Source organism: Hemicordylus capensis, chromosome 3 (genome assembly GCF_027244095.1).
Source record: "Hemicordylus capensis ecotype Gifberg chromosome 3, rHemCap1.1.pri, whole genome shotgun sequence".
NCBI lineage: Eukaryota > Metazoa > Chordata > Lepidosauria > Squamata > Cordylidae > Hemicordylus > Hemicordylus capensis.
Window position 1 is genome coordinate 5,855,326 of NC_069659.1, and position 22,339 is coordinate 5,877,664.

Sequence of the window (22,339 nt, forward strand, 5' to 3'; positions counted from 1 at the left end):
GCTTGAATTATTGTTTTATGAACTGGACTCCTTTTAAAAGGAATTCAGAAGTGGTGTAAGCATGATAGGGCATCATGTTTAAAATTGCCTAGGTAGCTGTGGAGACAAATGGTTTGCCTAATAAAGCTTAATGACTTATTTTTTCCCCTCCACTAATCAGAGCTAAGAATGTGCTTCATTAAGATAATTAACTGAGCAGTTGCTTAACTGACACTACTAGACACAAATTCCCAGGTCCTCTGCTTTCTTCTAAATAAAAGCCAGAGGAAAAAAAGTCCCCAGCTCTCTTTAATCATTTTTATTAGTGAGCTAATGGGCAGAAGGGTATTAAATTTTTTTAAGGCAGTTCTCTGTCTGGAGCTGCAGCATTTCAGATAGTGCTGGGCATGCTTTTGGTGTGCCAATCAGAAAAAATTTTTTAGTTAGTTCCTTGGTCTGGCAGTGGCAGTATGCATTTGAAGATAGCTTCTGTTGCACTGCTTCCAGCCAGAGTGTGCCTAAATATATGTTAGGCAAAAAGACCATCAAAGCTTTGTTCTTCGATGATGCCAAAGCTTAACTGCAGTGCCCAGTACAACACCTTGCACAGACTGCCCTATGAGCACTTGCTTTGATTGAATGGCATCTGGAAATTGGGGCTATTGATCCCCCCCTCCCCAATATTATTAGTAGGGATGTTCATCTGTTTTTACCAAGTTTGCTCTGACTTGTCTTTCACATATGGGTGCACACCTAGTTTGTATGTCCTGGGCAGGACTACCAAATCAGTTCTGGAGGAATTGCTCTTTGAAGATTGGGATTTACTCAGATGGTAAGGAAGCCCTTCCCTTCTGCAAACAGCTCTGACCAACCAGGGAAGCAGGCCCAGATTAACTAACACAAAATCAACAAAAGTGCCTAACTTCAGACCAGGTCTAGATAGTGATATGCCCATATAAGTTACGCTTAGGGCAAACAGAACTTTTCAAAATAAAGAAGAATGCTTTTTTAAAAGATAATACCACAATGATCAGTACTGAATATTGGTGTTAGAGCAGGTGTAACAGGGTAGATCTGAAGGCTGTTTCAGTGAAGGGAGGGGGAGCGAGCGGGTGACTGAAATCAAGCTGCTGTGAAGAAAAACAAGTTGTTCTGGTTGGAACGAATCTGCCTACTTGCCTTTCACTATAATCTTAATTGGTAATTATCATCCTCACAAGTTAGCCTTCTTGTGCCTCAAACGTTCATGCATCCGCCATTTTGAATTGGGGTGGGTGACATACATACTACATACTACGCCCTTGAGCCGTCCCTACAGATATAATCGGGTAGACGGTTCATAGGTCAGCCCCCTTGCCCCTCAAATGTTCAAGCATCCGCCATTTTGGATCAAGGTGGGTGACGATATCACAAACTACGTCATTGAGGCGCCCCTATGTGTCCCTACAACTGTACCAAATCTGGTTCATATTGGTCCAGGCATTGCGAAGTTGATAGAGGGGACACACACAGGGGGAATGCTGGGTGATCTCACAAGCTAACTTTCCTCAAGTAAAGTAGGCTAAAAAAGTGGAATTGGAAAGGGTGGGGAGAAAGTTTATATCCCTCGTATTCTGTTGAGAACGGTTGAAACCTCAAAAGGGGAGGGTGCTGGCACCTAATCCAAGGAATGTCAACAGCTTCTGGGTGTTGGGTGGGCACTTCTTTCACAGATTCCAAGCAGGGCCAAGCGTGCCATAAAATGGGTTCGGAGGGCAGGAAAAGGCACTTGGCTGGGAGTTGCAGGGGAGACCTGGGCAGGGTGTCTGCCCACAAGCCAGCTTCTGGAAAGCACATGAAGCTCAGGGGGTTCAGCTCAGTTAAAGAGGCTGGAGCAAAACACCAGGTAGACTTCCAAAGAGGTGTTTCCTGGGTGGCAGAAGATTTGGGCGGGGGAGAGAAGCATATGTATGCTAATATGCTAAGTGAAGAGTCATGGGAGTGGAATGGCTGAAGAATGGTAAAGACACAAAGCATTATATCTGAATTCCTGCTAGCTATGATTGACACTAAACAGATTCCCACGTAACTAGGGGTGCCGACATGGTCACACACATGGAACCATGGCATGCTTCTAACCTTATATGTCTGCATAGGGTTGAAAGAGTGCTACCTGTTCAGAATATTTATAAATATTTCAGGGGCTCTGTCCATAATCACATAAGAACGGCCCTGCTTTATCAGGCCCAAGAAGGCCCATCTATTCCAGCATCCTGTTTCACACAGTGGTCCACCAGATGCTTCTGCGAAGCCCACAGGCAAGAGATGAGAGCATGCCTTCTCTCTTGCTGCTACTCCCCTGCAACTGGTGTTTAAAGGCGTCTTGCCTCTGTGGCTGGAGAGTAGCCTTTAACCACCAGACTAGTAGCCATTGATAGACCTGTCCTCCATGAATTTAAGCCCCTCTTTAAAACCATCCAGGCTATTGGCTGTCATCACATCTTGTGGCAGGGAATTCTATGGATTAATTAGGCATTGCGTGAAAAAGTATGGCCCTAAATTTCTTGGCAGTTTCATGGGATGACCCCTGGTTCTAGTGTGGTGAGAGAGGGATAAAAAGTTCTCTCTAGCAACTTTATCTATTCATCATCACTCATCAACACAAACTTACGATGGTCATTTGTTTTTGTCTTGTTTTCCACAATTCCACATTGTGGTGAATCACTGATGATGAAAACAAATTATATTGATATGATGCAGTTACCTCAACCAATGCTCCTTCGATGTCATGTTGCCAATTAGGGAGCTTTGTTTAGTTTTCCAAACCCATTCTTGAAAATTGGTATATAGGATAAGAGCCACTAGTTGTTGTTATGATGCATTTATATATCACTGTTCAAAAAGTTGTTCAAAGCACTTTTTAAAAGTGATCTTTTTTCTTCCTAATAACTGTGGTGTTGTGTCTACACACCTGTGATTATACTGTGGCTGTAATATGCCACAGGAGAGGAGAGCTGGTCTTGTGGTAGCAAGCATGACTTGTCCCCATAGCTAAGCAGGGTCTGCCCTGGTTGCATATGAATGGGAGACCTGATGTGTGAGCACTGCAAGATATTCCCCTCAGGGGATGGAGCCACTCTGGGAAGAGCAGAAGGTTCCAAGTTCCCTCAAGTTCCCTCCCTGGCTTCTCCAAGATAGGGCTGAGAGAGATTCCTGCCTGCAGCCTTGGAGAAGCCACTGTCAGTCTGTGAAGACAATACTGAGCTAGATAGACCAGTGGTCTGACTCAGTATATGGCAGTTTCCTATGTTCCTATGCCCTTTCATGACATCCTTGCACCCTACTGAGGTGGTGTATGGCTGCATTTTCCATAATTGCAATGCTACACACATGGAATTATTCAGTTTTTTCCTGTCACAACAGTCCTGCAAGGTATGTAAATGAGGCTCAAGCAGTGACTTTCCCATGGTGATCTAGTGAGTTTCCTTACTGAATGGATCTTGAATCTGCATCACAACACTCCAATCACGAGATCAGAGATCAGATCAGCAGAGCATCTGTGCCTCTCGTCGTCCCCCCATTGCCTGCCCACCCGCCGCCACCATTTTCTTCCACCCCCCGCTGCCGTTTTGTTCCCCGCCTCACCCACAAGCCTGTCTGCTGATGGCGCCTCTTTCCTCTCCCCCTGCCAGCAGCTCACTCGCAAACTCTTGCGAGAGCTGCCACACATGGGATTAGCGACGGGTATGCCTTAGAGAGAGGGGAATGAATGAATGAATGAATAAATAAGGCTATGATTTATTTCTTATAAATTGTGCACCCAATGTACAATTTAGATGTTTTAGAATTGTGAGCCCCTTGACGATGAACATTTTAGGACGGGGGCTGTAATTTGTTCTGCACCTGTAGGATATAAATCAAATAAATAATAAAGTACCTGTCTGTAGCTTGAGGAATTTTTTTAAAAAATTTCCTAAAAACTGTTACTCTGTCCTTTTGGTATTGGCTCCCCTTAGTGGAATGGGTATGTTTTTTAGCCCCCAACATCAGCTTATGGTGGTACTAATCTAGTTCATTCTCTTGTAGACTGAATTCCTTCTCTATCCTTAAGAGGCTGGATATAAGACCTGCAAGCCAGACATGAGAAGAAGGAAAAATAGGGTTGGCTTTTTAATGTTCTGTTTTTCTTTTCTCTTCCAGAGTTTTCACGTCTTCCACAATGAATCCTGTTTACAGCCCCGTTCAACCTGGGGCTCCCTATGGAAACCCTAAAAACATGGCTTATGCAGGTAAGGCTGTCTCTACGGTATGGCTTGCAATGTTCAAAGGCCTAGCTCTTACTGAGGCAGTACACCTCTCTCTGGGCTGTACCCCTTCAGATCACAGATGGGGGCGGCTCACAAGACTCCATTAAAACAACCACCCATACCTCCCTGCACAGAGAGAGCTAGATGTGAGGGGAAGGGTTTCTGGTCTTGCCATCTTCCTGAGATCTAGCTGTCTGTGCTCGGGAAACATTTTGGGTGTAGATGAGCATCCAGTCATGTCTGCAGCCTCCACTTGCCGTGTGGGAGGCATTTACCGCAGTTGTGAGAGCTACAGTATGGTGTATTGCATGCCATTGGAGACTCTCTGGGAAGTCACTGGATAACCAGTGGAAACTCTTTGGGAAGTGAGTTGCTGAAGCCGAGTGTTTGGTGATTCCAGGATTTAATTACCACCTCAGGAGTTTGCTTATATGCACCACGTTTTTTCACTGATGATGCCTTCTTCTTCAGGCATGTTCTTCAAGCATGTTCTGACACTGCCTAGAGATTTCGATATTAGGTGGTACATACATTCAATTTAATTAATTAATTTCAGGTTTGTGTTGAGGGCTGGATGTGTTTCTGCCGCTTGCCTGTGTGCACACATGCAAGTGGAGGAGATGGAGGAGATGGGAGGGGTGGGTCAGTTTTCCTGCTGTTTGACTGAGGTGCCCTCCACACCTCTGTTCCCTGTTCAGGAGCAGGAAAGAAGGTGGTGGTGGTGGGTGCTTGCTCCATTGGTTCTGCGTGGCTAAGGTACTCCAGGCGCCTTGGCCACACAGCACCTAACAACCCTCAGCCTTCCAACGCTGGAGTTGGGGGTGTGGATTGCTGCATCGCTGTGGGCGTTATCCCTGCCTCTTTCCCAACTGAGATGTTGGGAGGGAGGCTGGAGCTTATACTTGCCAGATAGTGGTACCACATTCACTGGGGTCTGCACGTGTCCTGGTTGGATGGGATCAAATCTCTTGGCTTCCACTTGTACAAGTTGCGAGAGCAGGAGGGCTTTCTCCACTGAAGTCTGCTGCTTTCTTCATGCACACCTTTTTATAGATTACGGTTATGAGCTTTGCCATGAATTGACACAAAGGTAATTTTTGAATACTACACAAGGAAACATTAATATAGTAGCACTAAAATCTGATAAAATACAATAGGTGGGGAAAGTGCTTGATGAATGGATGAAGAGTGTTTTCTTGTTTCCATTGGATGTCCATCCCTCTACACTTCATAAGCTGCTTTAGGGGTAAAGGTTTCCTCATTAGAATTCCTTGGTAAAAAACACTCAGGAGTGCCCCTGTAGGCACTGTGGAGTGCGATGCCCGATTTCCAGTTATGTTTGTTGTCATGCAGTTGCATTGCAGTGTCAGCATCTTGCCTTGTGAATAACATGGGTCTTGGTGAGTCCAGTTTCTATTGGTTTTGGCATTTTGTGCACAGAAGACAAATGCTCAATTGACCTGGGCTGCTTATTTTCCTGGCCCAATGGCACAGTATAACAGACTGTTCTCTGCATGGTTTTTAGAACAGATTGTCATGTCTGTTGCAATGTCTAGTGGTTCTGTTTGAAAGCCTCCATTCCTGCTGTAAGAGCAAGAGATTGTCTCTGGAAAATACAATCTTCCTGGTAGTGAATTGAGAAGATGGGCATTTTGGCCAACTGAAGTTGGCACGCAGAGAACTAAAATATGAGAAGACGAGTACCGTGCAGGCAAAGGGGAAGGAACAGGGCAGCGTTATGAGAAAAGAGGAGCGAACACCTGGAGAGAGAGAGAGAGAGAGAGCTGCAGAGGAATGAAGTGATGGCTCATGACCCATATGTATTGTATAAGGGGCAACCCTACAGAGGCGGCAGAAGAGAATGATGTATTGGAGCGGACACAAACTATTTCTGCAGAAAATCGGGCAATTGCTATACGAGAATAAAAGGTCAGGAGAGGCTGAGTAGAAGTATTTGTGTCATGTCTGAGTTTTTGTTTCTGCTCAGAAGGAATGTCGTTTAGTAGTTTTCAGACGGGTTGCCTTCCAAACACGGAAGCTTCCAGGCAAGGCTGGCTATTCGTGAGGCTAGACGAGGTGGTTGGTGGAGGCTGCAGGTTGGCAGGGGCACCTCTGCTCTGCTCACCACTGGACTGTTGCCTCCCCCTCACCTGGTGGTGGTGTGCCAGTCACCGCTGCGTGCTCGCTCTCTCAAGGGAGTGGAAAGCAGTGTGGAGGAGTCCTTGGCCTTGAGCATTTCCACTCTAGCTCAGCACTCTACTCTTCTTTACACTTCCTCCCTCCCCGGCTTTTAAAAAATGTCAGAGGCAGGAAGAGAAATGGTGGCAATGCCAGTGCAGAGGAGAGAGGAAAGACCCAGTGGGGGGAAGGTGTGGCACGCTCTGCGTTCTACCAGGGAGGTGAGTGAGGGGAAGAGCAGGGGGAGAGGGAAAGGTGGGGGAGTGGTGCATATCCTGGGGGTGTGGGTAGTGGTGGCGGCTTGGACTGTCCCTGCTTATGGGGCTGCAGTATATATGTGGAGGTACTTTGGAGATGACACCATGTCCCATATGTAATAGGAGTAGATGTCTTTAGCATCTGAATTTTACAACTAGTTTCAGTCTCAAAGGTTGAACCGTCCTGAGCCATTTTTGGAAGGGCTGTATAGAAATCAATCAATCAATCAATCAATCAAGTAAGTAAGTAAGTGGCCTTGGTCCCACAGGGACAAAAAGCGTGTCCTTTTCCTGTTATTGACAGAGCCTTGCACATGCAGACAGTCCCTCCTTGCACATACAAAGTCTTGTTTTCTTTGAAGTCTTTAAGCATTGTGTCCAGTTTTTCTAGATGAAATAATCATCTCCTTCTGGCTGAGGCAGTCTGTTTTTTCCCCCATCCACTTTTTTGTTTGCTTTTACCTGCAAAAATCATGATTCATGTTGAAGTCCATAATAAGGTACTCCAAACAGCCCTACTTCATAAATAAAAGAACAAGGCACAAATGTGCCCTTCTGTTGCTCACTCGTGGATTCTGAAATCCTGGCATTATTTGCAAGATATTATAAATTCCAGAGGAATGGAGTTGAGAACATATGAGGAAAATAGGTTGTTGGAATAATTGGGGTTGCTGGGAATGGTATTCTCCAGGAGGCTGGTGGTATTCTGAGCTAAAATGTCCACATTGAATTAACTGACAATGTTGTATGACATTTGTTTTTGCATATGTGTATTGCTTAATCTTTATTCCTGTCACATTATAGTAATTAAAAAATGTTGGTGGTCTTCTCTTTGTGGCCTTTTCTTCCTAAAACACAGGAGAAATGTCCATATTAATGTAGGATGCTGCAAAATAACTGGAATGATATTAAGCAGTTGGCTAAGCTTTATGTAATAGAATGAATTGTGTGTGTGTGTGTCTGTGTGTGCGTGTGTGTGCGTCTGCGTCTTTGCATGAATGCAGTTTAGGAAAAATGTCAGACATCTTGGTCTTATTTTGTCAGCATGTCAGTAATGGGTGACCGTCCTGTCTGCATTAAAGGAAGCCAATGAGTGTTGTGAACAGATCATATTGGCATGTTTTGTTTAGACAATCTAGTCCTCAAAAAGCAAATGCTACGTTGTGAGTAGTAGTTGCTCCAAATCAAAGCCTCACTTTGTACCAATGCAGTTCCAAAGAAAAGGGTCTGCTAAAAGTTTTGCCTTTCCAATCTGAACTGTTCTTTTTGACGCCTCTCTAAAGAACCCTTTACATTCCATGTATGATGCCAGGACAGTTAGTGGGCACAACTCTACTTTTCATATGCATTGTATTTTTACTGTTCAAGCTCATTACAGCCTAAATAAATAAATACTAGCTAAGATCCCAAACAGCACACTACGAGCTCTCTGGGCCCAAGTGTGCATGTGTTCTGTTGCCTGTGAAGTTTAGAGAACTGGATGTAAAACTTGAGTAGTGGGTGTACAACTGTGAGCTGGCAGTGAGTTTTGAGACAGCAGTGAAGCGGCAGGCTACATGTAAAATGATGCACATTGGCGCAATAAAATAAAATAAAATAAAATTCTCAACTTCACATATACCCTTAAAATATTTTGTATTTTATTGTAATCTTTTATTTTATGTATTATAATTCTGTGAAGCGATTTAAATAGTGATACAAATCAATTTGATTTAAATCACATCAACCCTGGTTTTTGAAGCATCATTCAAAGAGGCACCTTTTAATGTGGTGATTCTCTTTTATTGAGCAGGGGGAGAGTAACTGGCCCTCTCCACCCCCAGCACAGGACCTCCAGTAACTGATGCTTAGATTGTGAGCCCTTTGGGGACAGAGTTCCATCTTATTTGTTTATTTCTCTGTGTAAACAGAGAAATAAACAATTAAGGCAGCCTCAGGGCCAAATAAGAAGGCCTTGGGGTCTTCTCTGTTGCTGCCCTGAGGCTTTGGAATGCGCTTAGAGAAATAAGAGCCTCCCCATCTCTGACAATTTTAAAAAAGTCTTTAAAGATGCATCTGTTCACGCAGGCTTTTAACTTATACTGTTTTGATTGTTTTTAATGTTGTTTTAGAATATTGTTTTTAAAATTTTACATTGTTTTTTAAATTTCTTGTTTTTTCTTTCTAACTAATGTTTTAATGTTGTTTTTATCTTGTTGTAAACTGCCCAGAGACGTAAGTTTTGGGCGGTATAAAAATATGTTAAATAAATAAAATAAATAAATAAACCATCCTGAGCCATTTTTGGAAGGATGGTATAGAAATATATTATTATTATTATTATTATTATTAATAATAATAAATGTTAGTCACATGGAGTCCTTTTCTCTGCTACTGAGCACTGATTTGGATGCCAGAGCCTGAAGCTCAAGGCTGAGCACTGCAACTTACCCTCCGCCTCCCACCCCTTTCAGCAAAGATGCCATGGCATATCGGCCATTCTGTTACCTTATTTCATTGCCATGGATTTGTAGAGTGCCAGAGACTACCTTCACCGTAATGAACTCAGAGGTGCTCCCCAGAGTCTGCTGTAATGTAATTTAGCTCTTCTAGTAGGAGCCACAATTTGATCTATTCCTCTTTGCCATCGAGTGGTGTTAGTAATTAAATAGTGACATTTTGAAAAATCAAAGGAAATAACTTAGCTGGGTAAAACATTCTCAAATAAATGCACTCATAATTCTTCCATACCCTATCAATGACAAAACACATCCTTGATTCTACAAGAACAGCTTATCAACAGGGCTAGAAAAATAATTTCAGTACCTAGGTAGAGGCCAGCATACAACATGAAACACCAGACTTGCAAAAGCCTGAATAAATATTTCAAGATAGAAAGAGTCAGCATTACATTTCTAGGAGTCCAAGCAGCTGGGATTTTTCCAGTCTTGCATATTTGAATAAGCACGGGCTTCTTTTCCTGCATTTCATGAATAAGTGTGTGTGGCATTGCAGGCAGTATTAGAGTGTTACCTCAACATGTGTACGTGCTAGTGGTGGAACAGATTTTAATTTGGAGAGGGGGAGAGAGAGAGACTGAACACACCACTAACTGTGTATGCTGGTCCTCTTTCAGTCCCATGTTCAGCAGTTTGCCAGTCCCATTTCAACCCCCTGTATCCTCTCACTATAAGCTTCTGACTGCAAGAAAGGCCCTTTACAATAAGCAGAGCTGGGAAAATGCTCTAATTCCTTTAGAAATCAGCTTCAGGGGTTTGCCATCCACCATCAGAGGCACCAACCCTGTGTGTAGTAAATACTAGCATCAAATTTCTTAGAGTTTTTGTGGCCAGCTTTGGGTTTAGGTTTTTCTAGCTTTGACCAGGAGGCCACACAAATAGAAAGGAAGCTGCAGGGAAGAACAACACAAAATATATTGGAAGGCTAGGCTGCTCTGTGACCTCTGCAGGATATGCAGTGTGTGTTCTTTTTAACAGCATGGTTTGAGAATATTTATATGCTCAAGTGCCTCTTATATGTTTGAAGATGCTGCCTCCTGCCTTTCTTGAGACTAACTCAAGGTATTGAATAAGTCAATATGTTGGCGAGGCAATGCACATATTAACTCCAAACTGCATAATCAAGATCATTACCAGCCAGCAGTAAAAATTCCAGGCCGGATATTTTGGAAGAGATGGGCTTTTGGGCAAGGGTGGGCCAAACTTTCCTGGAGTGTAGTTTTGACTGTGTGAATGAAGTGTCATGATTTGGCTTCTTGGCAACTCCACAGAGAAATAGTGCAATATAACAACAGTGGTGTATTTAGAACAGTATTATAAAATCTTCTCTTCCATGTGTTGATTTCTGTTATTTACAGTTGGGGGTTTATTATTTTCTCACCAATCCATTGCTGCTATCTACCTGTAGGATCTTTTCTTTTTACTAGCAAGATGAGAAGTAAGAGGTTGGGGATGGGTGGGAGAGCCAGCTTGCTTAGAGGGCCTAGAAACCAAGCTGGCTGTGTTGAAGAGGGCTTTGCTTTGAGCAAAATTGGATGGCATTCAGGGAGCCAAGAGAATGTGTGCGCCAGCTAATCAGGCACTCAAATGACCTTTTTTCGCCCTGTTGGAGGTCCCAGGGAGGGAAGAAAACTCTTGAAAAGGAAATGGAAGGCAAATTCAAACGCGGAAATGCTTAACAAGGTCCCTAGGAATGTAAGTGAATGCACAAAAGGAAGGAAAACTTAGATGTTGCCAGTGTGAGAGCCCGTATACACATCACTGATGAATCAATGGAATCCTTAGATGTTTGCCTTGGCTGCCCAGGAGGTAAAGAATTGTCATAAGAGTGGCTTTTATTTTAAAAATCCTCAAACAGAAAACCTCAGGATGGAGAAGAAAAGACCAGGAACAAAATAATGTATTTCAAAAGCTCTTCCATGTCCTCTTCATTGCCTTTTTTTTGGCGTGGGGTGAGCTAAATCTGAATTGCAAAAGAGAATAAAGCAGGGTTTTTTGTTACCTTAAGAACGCTCAATGTTTTAACCAAAAATTGCTTCCATTTACTCCAGTGAGAAATGCTTTTGCTGTTTCTTCGTGTAGTACCTACCATTTATCATAGGAATGTAAGAATTATCACGCTGGGTGAGACCAACATTCTGTATAATGAGCTATGTCGAAGAGCTTAACAAAACTAGGATGGGAAGTGTTTCCATCCTTTGGCAGGTCCTCAGAATTAACTGGAGACAAGCTTCTGGAATCGGAGAAAACCCAAACTACCTTCAGAAAAGAACCCAGCACCAGTGGTAACAAGAGCAGTTGGAGGCCTTAGGAGAATACCTAGAAAAGTACTTTCCCTCTCAGTACTTCCTTGTGCTGTTGTGGAAAGAAACCAGGTGGCTCCCTGCACCAGGTCCAAAGCATCCTGGCTAAAGAATCCCACTGGCTTCTGGACAGGCTTTAAGAGGGGTTTAGATAACTTGATGGAGGAGACCTCTATCAATGGCTATTAGTCAGAGGGCCATAGGCCACCTCCAGCCTCAGAGGCAGGATGCCTCATACCACTTGCAGGGGAGTAACAGCAGGAGAGAGGGCACACCTCCACCTCTTGCCTGTGGGCTTCCCAGAGGCATCTGGTGGGCCACTGTGTGAAACAGGATGCTGGACTGGATAGGCCTTGGGCCTGGTCCAGCAGGGCTGTTCTTATGTTTCTATGACATTGTCAAAGGGCATCGTGCTATGGGCAGGAGCTGGAGATGGTTTTGCCTCTTCAGTTGGGCACCATGAGCATGGAGGGTGTCGCTGCATGAGGCTTTTCAGCACATCCATGCCAAGACAGGGTGTGCCAGCACTCTCTTGGGGCAATGTATGTGATCACAACAACACCACCACCACCCCAGTGCTTTTTCACATCTGAAGAGGGCTTTTAGTGATTATATATCTTGCTGGTGTTAAGAGAATTTGCATTGCCTTCTAATTTATTGTTGGGCACAGTTCAAAACGTTGGCCTGGAATGGTCTGGATGGCAGGGTATCTGAAGGACCCTTCTTTTTTTACCTGAACCTGCCCACTAATAAAATGAAATAATCTTCAGAGACTTTGCTCCAGCAACCCCTTCCTTCAGAGATCAGTCAGGTGGCTACCAGCAAGAGGGGTTGTGGTTGTGGTGACACGGCAGCTTTGGACCTCCTCCTCCCCACTGGGAAGTTTGCTCAGCGCCATGTGTGTTGTTATTTAGGCACCAGGCCAAGTCCATCCGACTTACCCCTGCTTTTAACTAACATTGAGAGCTTGTATCCTGCTCTGGGCTGCACTGTGATCTCCTCAAAGGCAAAGCATGGCTCAGACCCTGGACAGCTCCTAGGGCAGCATGCCAGGACCACAGCCAGAGTGAAGCAGGAACTGCAGGAGCTGGATAGTACTGCAACAGGGGAATGTTGCTCCAGCAGGGTGTCTGGGCAGACTGCTGGGTTTTATAACCTGCTGAGGGGTGGCTCAACCCTACCCCTTCCATAGGCAAGCTTTGCTGGCTAAAGGGGCCTTGTCTGATTTTGCAGGGGTTTGCTTCAGCAATACTGGGGTGCCTCTGCTGTGACCATGAGGTCATCAGAGGACTTCATTGACTTGGAGGACATTGGCAAGGTAGTGTCCTCAGATTCTTCTTAGTGGTCATTGCACCTCTTTGTGGTCAGCCTGTTTAGGAAGCTTCCAAGCACTTTCCTGGTAGCTCCGTCCCTCCTGTACCTGTAAGTTAGCAAGGCTTCCCTCCCTCTCTCCTCAGTTCTTCTTCACCCGCCACATGGTTTTGGTGGGGGTGCTGGTTGTGGATTTGTGTGTGTGTGTGTGTGTGTGTGTGTTGGGGGGTGGGTGGGTTCCAGCAGCATGGGGTCACCTGTTGTCTGGGTCGTTGATGTCTTCCATTCTGTTTCTTTCCCTGAACTCTCCACCCCTGAGGGGTTCTGGGATCATGACAGCTTTTAATTTTAAGTATCAGTGAAGAGCTGGCTTGAGGAATTTATATAGTGAAGAGGTGGGATGGAAATGTTTTAAAGAATTAATAACGTTTACATCTTTGCCCAGAAGCTTGCAGGTTTGCGTCAGGGCTGGTAGTCTGGAGGCAAGTTGGTAACGAGGCTGGGGAGCAGGCAGGCCAGGCCAGACAGCGGCGAGTTGGGCAGCCCAGAGCAGCTCAGTTTGTGCATGGGCAACAAGATGCTCTGATGGAGGGAATGAGGCCATGGTAGCATCTTCATAGCCTCCAGTGGAACATCTTGGCCTCTTGTGTCACCTGACCCCTGCTGAGCTGGTAGCTACAATACCACCATGGGGCCATCTGTAGTGGTGGTGCTGAAGAGCAGCGCAGCAAAGAGCAGGCTGGCAGCTCCTGTCTCTCATAATGGTATAGGGAGGAAAGCAACTGGACCCAGCTGCTTCTGAATCCCCAGTGCCTTACAGCAGTTTCCCAACCTTTTGCCTGAGGTACACTTTAAAAGGGGGGGGGGGTTTGAAACATACTGGCTTCCCAGAATAGGCACACAGCCCTTTTGCCCCCCAACACATAGCACACCCTTTAATTCTTAGTTATGCGCTGGGAGGAACAGGACACGCTTGGTGCCCTGTGGGTCGGCTCATTGGCCAAGGTGAGTTTACATCCCCCCCCCACCTTTTGGAGGCAACTTGCTCCCTTTATGCACTGGGAGTGTCAGGTCCCTCCCAGTGCATTACAGGGCAACTAATTTCCAGAAGCGGGGAGTTTAAATTCCTTACTTGTGTCAGTGTGGCACAGCGGCCAGTGTTCTGCGACACAGGAGTGTTCTGTGGCCCACCAGTTGGGCAACTCTGCCTTACAGCATCAGACCCAGTTTGCGCCAAGCCAGTAAGGAGAGGAAGCTTGGGAAGAAGCTTGCTGGGTGGTAGGTTTGAATGGCAGCATAGATCAGACTATAGAGAAAAGAAAATGCTAGAGTAACAGCTCAGTTGTCTGGCGATGGAACGTCCTCATTCCTTTTGATGTTTTTTGTTCATGTCCCCTTGGGGCTGAAGTGAGAGCTGTCACAGGAAACAGAAAGCAAGGGAGTAATTCAGGATTTTAGCATAGCTGTGATTGAGCAGCAGTGTGTATCAAAGACAGCTCATTCTCTTTCTTAGTCAATCGTTTTAATTGTTTTCATTTTTAGACATTTAAACAGCAAAGTATGTCTGAACGCAAGTCCTTTGGCCAGAGCGTAACGTTGGCGCACAGGCTGAACCACTGCCTGATAGGCCTCAGCTCATAGGTGCAGGATCTGCTGTGGGGGCTGGCTGGATAGAGGGAGCATGTTCTTGATACTAAAAAAGAAAGTCAGGATGAGGCAGATTGTGAAATGTGCTGCCTGACAGGAGCTGTGGACACTGCAGTCGCCCTGATCTTCATTCCCTCTCAGCACATTGACGAGTGCTTTTGCATCTGTTGTTTCCGTCTTTATAAAATGGCTGTTTAAAGCTGGTTTGCAATTCTGACTTTTCAGATTTCCCAAGGGAACACACTGTACTTGTAGCCCCAATTAAAATGGAGGATGAAGGAAAAACTGCTGGCTCTCATGCCATCTGATGTTCAAATGGTCTGAGCCTCTGTTTTTAATAGATGTGCTGAGAATTTTACAAGGACAAGCACATTAAGTTCCTTTCCTCTCCTCTGATGATAAATTACCGGTGACTCTCACAGCTCTTGGGTTTCACAGGTAAAAAGGTAGGATCAGGAAATTCTTTAGGTGTGTTGTGTGTGGGGGGGGGGAGAGGGAGAGAGAGAGAGAGAGAGAGAGATGCATGCTCTCTCCTTGCACTGGGAAGGGCTTATTAGACCAATGCTAGCCAAATAAATTGTTTCTCCCTGCCTACCACCCCAGGGCATCACCAGTGCCCATATTCCTGGTCACAGAACCTGTTCTCACTGAAATGGTAAGCTCGTCTTGGCTCTTATACTTCAGATTGCTGGTGGAGGCTCACAGAATGCCCTTCCATTTGCAACAAAAAGCACCTCTACATATAAAGCTTGCATGTCCAGAGAACGGTTCCAGTATCACTTCTTCTCAACGTGAAGGGGAGCTTTGCAGAGCTTTCTATGTGCAGGAATCCCCCCCATCTTCCCCCGGTGTGTAGCAAAATGTTGTCATTGATATTGCAAAAGGAGGCACTCATACTGCTGTTCTTTGTGAGCCACAGGAGAAGTGGTTTCTCTGTACACCCCTGCTCCCCAGCAATGGTAATTTTCCCAAGAGACCTCTTGTGCACTTGTTGGTTGCTTCATGAGAAATCAGTGCAGCAAGGAGCACTTCATAGATCCTGCTGATTTGCTCCAAGGACTCAGTGTGTGATGTGTACTCCTTGTCAAACACCCCCCCCCCACCATTGCATTGGTCGACTACTACTATGAATATTTATATACCGCTCTTCAAAGTTCTCAAAGCAGTTTACATAGAAAAAGAAATAATTCATAAATAAGATGGTCAAAAGTTTAAAAGTTGTTGTGTTGAGTTCAGCACAACAATGGGAGTAAATATCTGCGTAAATATACATTGGATTATGTTGCTGAGGACACAAGGCTTAGGTAATACAGTAAGGGGAAGTAGGCAGGGGCATGGGGGAAACTAATTAGTCAAAGCAAAAGAGCAGCCAATAAAAATCGATTTAGAGAGCAGTTAACAGGTAACACTCTTGATTGATTGAAAGCCTAGATAAAAAGGGCTTCTATGAAAGATCGGGCTCTTAGGGATGTCACAGGCTCTAGACACTATAGCCTGTTTTCCCCAACATGTTGAACACTTGCAAAAATGTTTTCTTCTTTCAGAGCTTGCTTCAGCCATTGAGGTTTGTTTGTGTGTATGTCGTCCCACCCCCCCAAAAAAAACCCACAGTGAAGCTACTTTCCCACTGCTTCTGCCAAACTTAATATGTTATGTCTAAACTCTCTCTGAAACCTTGATCCCAGAATACCAGGTGAAGCTCTCCAAGAGTCTGGCATTGCAACTTACTTGCTTGTAAAAGGTGATTAATATTAAAGGCACACAATTAGCTTTTCTTTGGGCTGATTAGCATATCCCTGTTTCCCAGCAAGGATAAATTTCTGTACCCCAAAGACAGGCCAACGTATTGTACAAATGAGATCATGCCTGGAAGATTCCTGGTCAACCCATATCTCTAAAGTCTAGTTCTGGGGCTCTGCAGATTCATGGTGGCTATGTAGCCATCCTCTGTGTTTTGTGGAAACAGTTGAACATTGTCTCCTGTTCTGTTTGCAGTTTCCTCAAACTACATCTGATCCTGCATTTGTACAGAGCTGGCAATGAACAGTTTGGATAATGTTTGCCATGCTCTTTTCTGAAGATTGTGCATTTGGATTTTGTATCTGGATACTGGAAGGGATATAAATTAAATATTGAACTTTTCTCCTCCCCAGGCAGATACTTATTTTTTTACATGCTAGGCAGGCATTAGGGTTCTTCTGAAAGGTGAGCTTTTATGGATAGAAATATGATCCTGTGGTGGCTGGTAAAGCCTCTCTTACAAGTTGTTGAATCATTCTCTTGGCCAAGTTGCACCTTGCCCACCCACATGGCTGTGTGCAAAACATTGCTATACCAGCAAAGAACGTATTGCCTGGTTTAGAAATCAGCAGCCTCTGTACCTTGGCTTTGTTTCTTTTATTACATAAATTAGGTATGAATTGATAGTTTCTTATGAAATCTTCTGGTGGGGGTGGTCTGTGCAGGATTTCTGATGACTGGAAGCCAGGGCTATGGTGCCCTATGCAATTCCGCTTCTTTCTCTCTGGTTATTCTTGGTTGGCTGGCTCCAGCCCTTTCTCACTCCCATTAATTCTCTCTTCCACTGCTTCCATCCTCCCTTACTGTTGCAGCTTCTTCTTCTTTAACTCCACCCTCCATCACCTCCCCCAAATTCTGCTGCCTTAGAAGGAATAAACCCACCCTTCTAAGCTGCTGCTTTCGTCATCACCATCTTGGAAGCCCTTAATATGGGCTGGGTGGACAGCTCGTTGAAAGTGTCGTCTCAGTGTGCGGCAGCTGTGAAAAAGGCTAATTACATGCTAGGAATCATTAGGAGGGGGATTGGAAATAAAAATGCTAATACTATAATGCCCTTATACAAATCTATGGTGCGGCCACATCTGGAGTACTGCGTACAGCTTGGTCACTGTATCTTAAGAAGGACATTGTAGAACTGGAAAAGGTGCAGAAGAGGGCAACCAAGATGATCAGGGGCCTGGAGCACCTTCCTTATGTGGCAAGGCTACAATGCCTGGGGCTCTTTACCTTGGAAAAGAGGCAACTGCAGGGAGACATGATCGAGGTCTATAAAATTATGCATGGAGTGGAGAGGGGGAAAAGAGAGAAATTTGTCTCCCTCTCTCACAACACTAGAACCAGGGGTCACCCCATGAAACTGAAGTTTGGAAAATTTAGGACTGACAAGAGGAAGTACTTTGTTCACACAGCGCATAATTAATCTATGGAATTGCTTGCCACCTGCTGATGGTGGTGATTGCTTGGGTGGCTCTAAAAGGGGCTTAGACAGATTCATGGTAGACAGGTCTTATCAATGGCTACTAGTCTGGTAGCTGTGGGCCACCTCCAGCCTCAGAGGCAAAATGCCTCTCAATACCAGTTGCAGGGGAGCAACAGCAGGAGAGAGAGCATAACCTCACCTCTTGCCTGCGGGCTTCCCCAGAGGCATCTGGTGGGCCACTGTGTGAAACAGGATGCTGGCCTAGATGGGCCTCCTTGTGTCTGATCCAGCAGGGCCGTTCTTACAGTATGTTCTTAACATCAGACAGCAGAGCAAAGAAGATGTGAAGGTAAGGAGCAGAGTGGAGGAAGGGAGACTTTCCCCCTAGTGGCTCCTTCCCAGCCATACTGTGGACTGAACCCCTTTACTGCCAGGAAAAAGGAACCTCCAAGGAAACTGGGTGTTTGCATAAGGTGCACAGAGCTAGCAGCCTTCTTCCTTTAAACCCTCTGCTGCTCTTTTTCTCTTTTTCTTTTTGCAGGGAAGTGTGAGTGAGAGCCAGCTGTACTGTGGGATATATGGCAGGGCAGGAGCTGCTGATGAAGTTGGCGGAAATGCCATCGTGCTTGCATGAGCCCTAGTCAAGCTTCAACTCTCTTGGGTTTCATTATAGTGCAGATCTAATTATTTATTATGTCTTGTTTACGCAGTCAGGCAGGTGTTACTGACTGGTTTGTTTTATCCAGACATCGAGTCCTTCCCAAGGATCTGGGATGTCAGAGTTTTTTTATCAATATTGTTCTTGTAGTTGTTATAGATATCGTCGCAGAATACTTAATACTTTTATTGTCTTTTTATTGTATGTTTTAACTTTTGTAAACCGCCTTGGGGTTGTCTTTTAACGAAAGGCGGTATATAAATGCAACAATAAAATAAATAAATAAATAAATAAATAGGCTGTTAATAGACTTTCTATTAATATTTTTCCTTTTAACTATGTAAAGATTTTTATTTCTTTTTTGGTCAGAGACCATAAATAAAGTATGATGATGAGGCTGTTTTTTTTTTTTTACAAAAAAGCTGCTTTTTGTAATTGGCTGATGGTGTGATTTCTGTGGCCCCTATGGTGTTGAGGTGCTCTTCAAGGTCTTTTGGAATTGCACCTAGGGTACCAATTACCACTGGGATTATTTTGGTCTTTTTCTACCACAGCCTTTCAATTTCAATTTGTAGATCTTTGTATTTTGTGATTTTTTCCATTTCTTTTTCTTCTCTTCTGCTATCCCCTGGTATTGCTATGTCGATTATTTTGACTTGTTTTTCTTTCTTCTCGACTATCTGGTGTATTGTGTGGCAGATGTTTGTCTGTTTGTAGTCGGAAGTCCCATAATATTTTTACATCTTCATTTTCTTCAGCTTTTTCAATTTTATGGTCCCACCTATTTTTGGCTACAGGTAGCTTGTATTTTTTGCAGATGTTGCAGTGTATCATCCCTGTTACCTTGTCATGCCTTTGTTTGTAGTCAGTCTGTGCGATCTTTTTACTACAGTTGATTAGGTGGTCCACTGTTTCATCTGCTTCTTTACAAAGGCGGCACTTGCTGTTTGTGGTTGATTTGTCAACTTTTGCTCTTATTGCATTTGTTCTTAGTGCCTGTTCTTGTGCAACCAGTATTAAACCCTCTGTTTCTTTCTTCAAGTTGCCATTCTTAAGCCATTGCCAGGTCTTGGTGATGTCTGATTTTCCACTTATATTGTGCAAATATTGACCATGCAGGGGCTTCTTTTTCCATTTTTCTGCTCGCTTCTTGACTTGTTCTTTCTTGTAGGCCTGCTTTCTTTCATTGGTGTTGAATAGTTTTGCGTTATTGACCATTTGAAGTGCATCTTCTTCACTGTCCTTGATCTATTCTGCAAGGCCTCTTTTCTCCTCCTCTACTGTTTGATGGACTTGCAGCATTCCTCTTCCACCTGAGCTGCGAGGGAGGTATAGCCTACCTACATCACTGCGGGGGTGAAGAGCATGATTGATGGTCATGATTTTCCTGGTCTTACGATCTAGTGTCTCTAGCTCTGCCTGGGTCCAGTCTATTATTCCTGCAGTGTATCTGATAACAGGTATGGCCCAGGTGTTTATGGCTTGTATGGTGTTCCCGCCATTGAGTTTGGGCTTTAGGATTTTTCTAACTCTCCTGATGTATTCACTTCCAATTTTTCTTTTAACTTCAGTGTGTGCAATGTTATCAGCCTGGAGAATGCCCAAGTATTTGTAACGTTCTTTCTCTTCCAGATTCTTGATCTTGCTTCCACTGGGCAGTTCTATTCCTTCTGTTTTTCTTATTTTTCCTCTGTTCATTATTAATGCAGCACACTTGTCTAGTCCAAACTCCTCCTCCTCCTCCCTCCTCCTCCTCCTCCTCCTCCTCCTTATTCTTATTAATTCGATTTCTATACCACCCTTCCAAAAATGGCTCAGGGCGGTTTACACAGAGAAATAATAAATAAATAAGATGGAACTCTGTCCCCAAAGGTCTCACAAACTAAAAAGAAACATAAGGCAGACACCAGCAGCAGTCACTGGAGGTACTATCCTGGGGTTGGAGAGGGCCAGTTGCTCTCCCCCTGCTCAATAAAGGGAATCACCACGTTAAAAGGTGCTTCTTTGCCAAGTTAGCAGGGGTATTTGAGAGAGTCAGTTTCCCCTGTTTGGCTTCCTGTGCTATGGGTGAGGCTGGCCCATTCATTAGACGAATGGGACCTCCTGTCTTGGTCACAAAGCCACCTTCTGGATCGTTTCGGCGCTGCTGCCACCTCTACTGGCCATCTTGTTTGAGGATGTAGTAACTCTGGAGAAGGTGATAATAGTAGGTCAGGTGAAAGAGATGATGCTGAGGTAGGGAGAAGGCAGCTTTTTTTGCATAAATAAATAAATAAAATCTTAAGTTTTTCTTGACACGGGGAGGTGGCGGAAGCAGAGCGATGCTGTTCACCAAGTCCCACTTGGACGATGAGTGTGTTGCCATTAGCTTAGCACAAGATCCATATTGTCCGCTTGTATCCCTTCAGGAAGTTAGGTCTCTGTTTTCTTGTGACATTTACCAGGAATTAAGCTGAGGGGTAATAAAGAGCTTGGAGTCTCTGAAGAATGAACAAACAGACTTTAAAGAAAACAAATAATGGTAAAGCATTGGTGGGCCTGGGGCAGTGGGGGAGAGGACGACAGGAGAGAGAATCGTGTAAAGAGTGTAAGAGCAGGCAACGGAGGAGTGGCTTCCTCTCCTCGTGAGCCACTCAGGTGCATTTGCCAGGCCCAGTCGGTGCTGGGGTAACTGGGTGCTTGGACCTTTGCACACTCAAAATCTTTTTTTTTTAATTTACTCTTTTTCTTTGTAGAGTGGTGTTATCAGACTTTGTAGTTTTCTGATTTAGCTTGCTCAGTCCCCAACTGTGAACTCCTCCTCCCCTTAGCATTGCTGAACTGATTTTCTTCCAATTTTGGAGGGCACGGAAGCCTTGCTTTCTTTCACTCGCACAGCAGCGTTCTTTCCCTCTCATATATGTGTGTGCTCTTGCTGGCTTTCGTCCTCGTTTCATCTAACGCAGTACTGGCCTGGAATGTTAATGTGTCTGCAGCCAGAGATGATTTATCAGTTCCCAGAGCCCTGGCTGGGACAACAGGAAGAAAATATTGCATCAATGAGCCTTGCTTGGCACTGATCAAATACAGGAGTCCGGAAAGACCTTTCATTGCTTTGGCTTTTTTCACCAGTCTTGCATTGTCAGATTGAAAGGAGTGTTTTTTTAAATATTGTGCAGTGCATTTGTCTACCCACTCAACAACAAAAAAATAACACCCTTCCATCGTTTTGGAAATTCAAGAGGTAAAGTGCGGGCTCTGTTCCCAGACGCAGAAGTTCTTGTCCCAATTGCACTGGTTGACCGCAACCCACAAACACCTGCCCTTTTGAGTTGCTTTGAAAGTAAGGTTCCTGAAAACAATCTGTTTGCTTTAATTATTTGCTTTTGTTTAAATCATATTCCTAAAATCTGTTAAGATTTGATATTGCTATGTGTTCAGAAAGGATAGTAAATTGAAAGATCAGATCTGCTAACTGAGCAAAGAGGTACCTTTCAAAGTGGTAAGTGTAAAGTTTGCCTTTGAGTTGGTGTCGACTCCTGACAACCACAGAGCCCTGTTGTTTTCTTTGGTAGAATACAGGAGGGGTTTACTATTGCCATCTCCCATGCAGTGTGAGATGATGCCTCTCAGCATCTTCCTATATTGCTGCTGCCTGATGTAAGTGTTTCCCATAGTTTGGGAAACATGCCAGTGGGGATTCAAACTGGCAACCCCCTGGCTTGCTAGTCAAGTCATTTCCCCGCTGTGCTATTAGGTGTGGTCCCCTTTTATTTAGCAGGGAGAGAGCAACTGGCCCAACACAGCATCATCCTTCCATTAACTCTTGCTGGTGTGTGCCTGATGTTTATTTTCAGATTGTGAGCCCTTTGGGGACAGGGAACCATTGCATTTATTTATTATTTATTTTTCTGTGTAAACTGCTTTGAGAACATTAGTTGAAAAGAAGTATTTAAATGTCCATAGTAGTAGTATTTGTATTGCACTGTGCTGCTTAGTGTTGGGGATCCTCCCTAGATTGTA

The 22,339-nt window shown here is 44.4% G+C and overlaps 1 protein-coding gene across 6 annotated transcripts in view; it reads left to right on the forward strand.

Moving 5' to 3' along the window:
- The window catches only part of FAM168A (family with sequence similarity 168 member A), a 222,317-nt gene that overhangs the window by 89,229 nt on the left and 110,749 nt on the right, over positions 1–22,339 (forward strand). For all 6 annotated transcript variants that reach the window (XM_053305961.1, XM_053305959.1, XM_053305964.1 and 3 more), the window contains exon 3: positions 4,159–4,247. In XM_053305961.1, coding sequence (XP_053161936.1) covers positions 4,178–4,247 — 70 coding nt within the window. In that variant the 5' untranslated portion in view covers positions 4,159–4,177. The remainder of the gene's footprint in view (positions 1–4,158; positions 4,248–22,339) is intronic.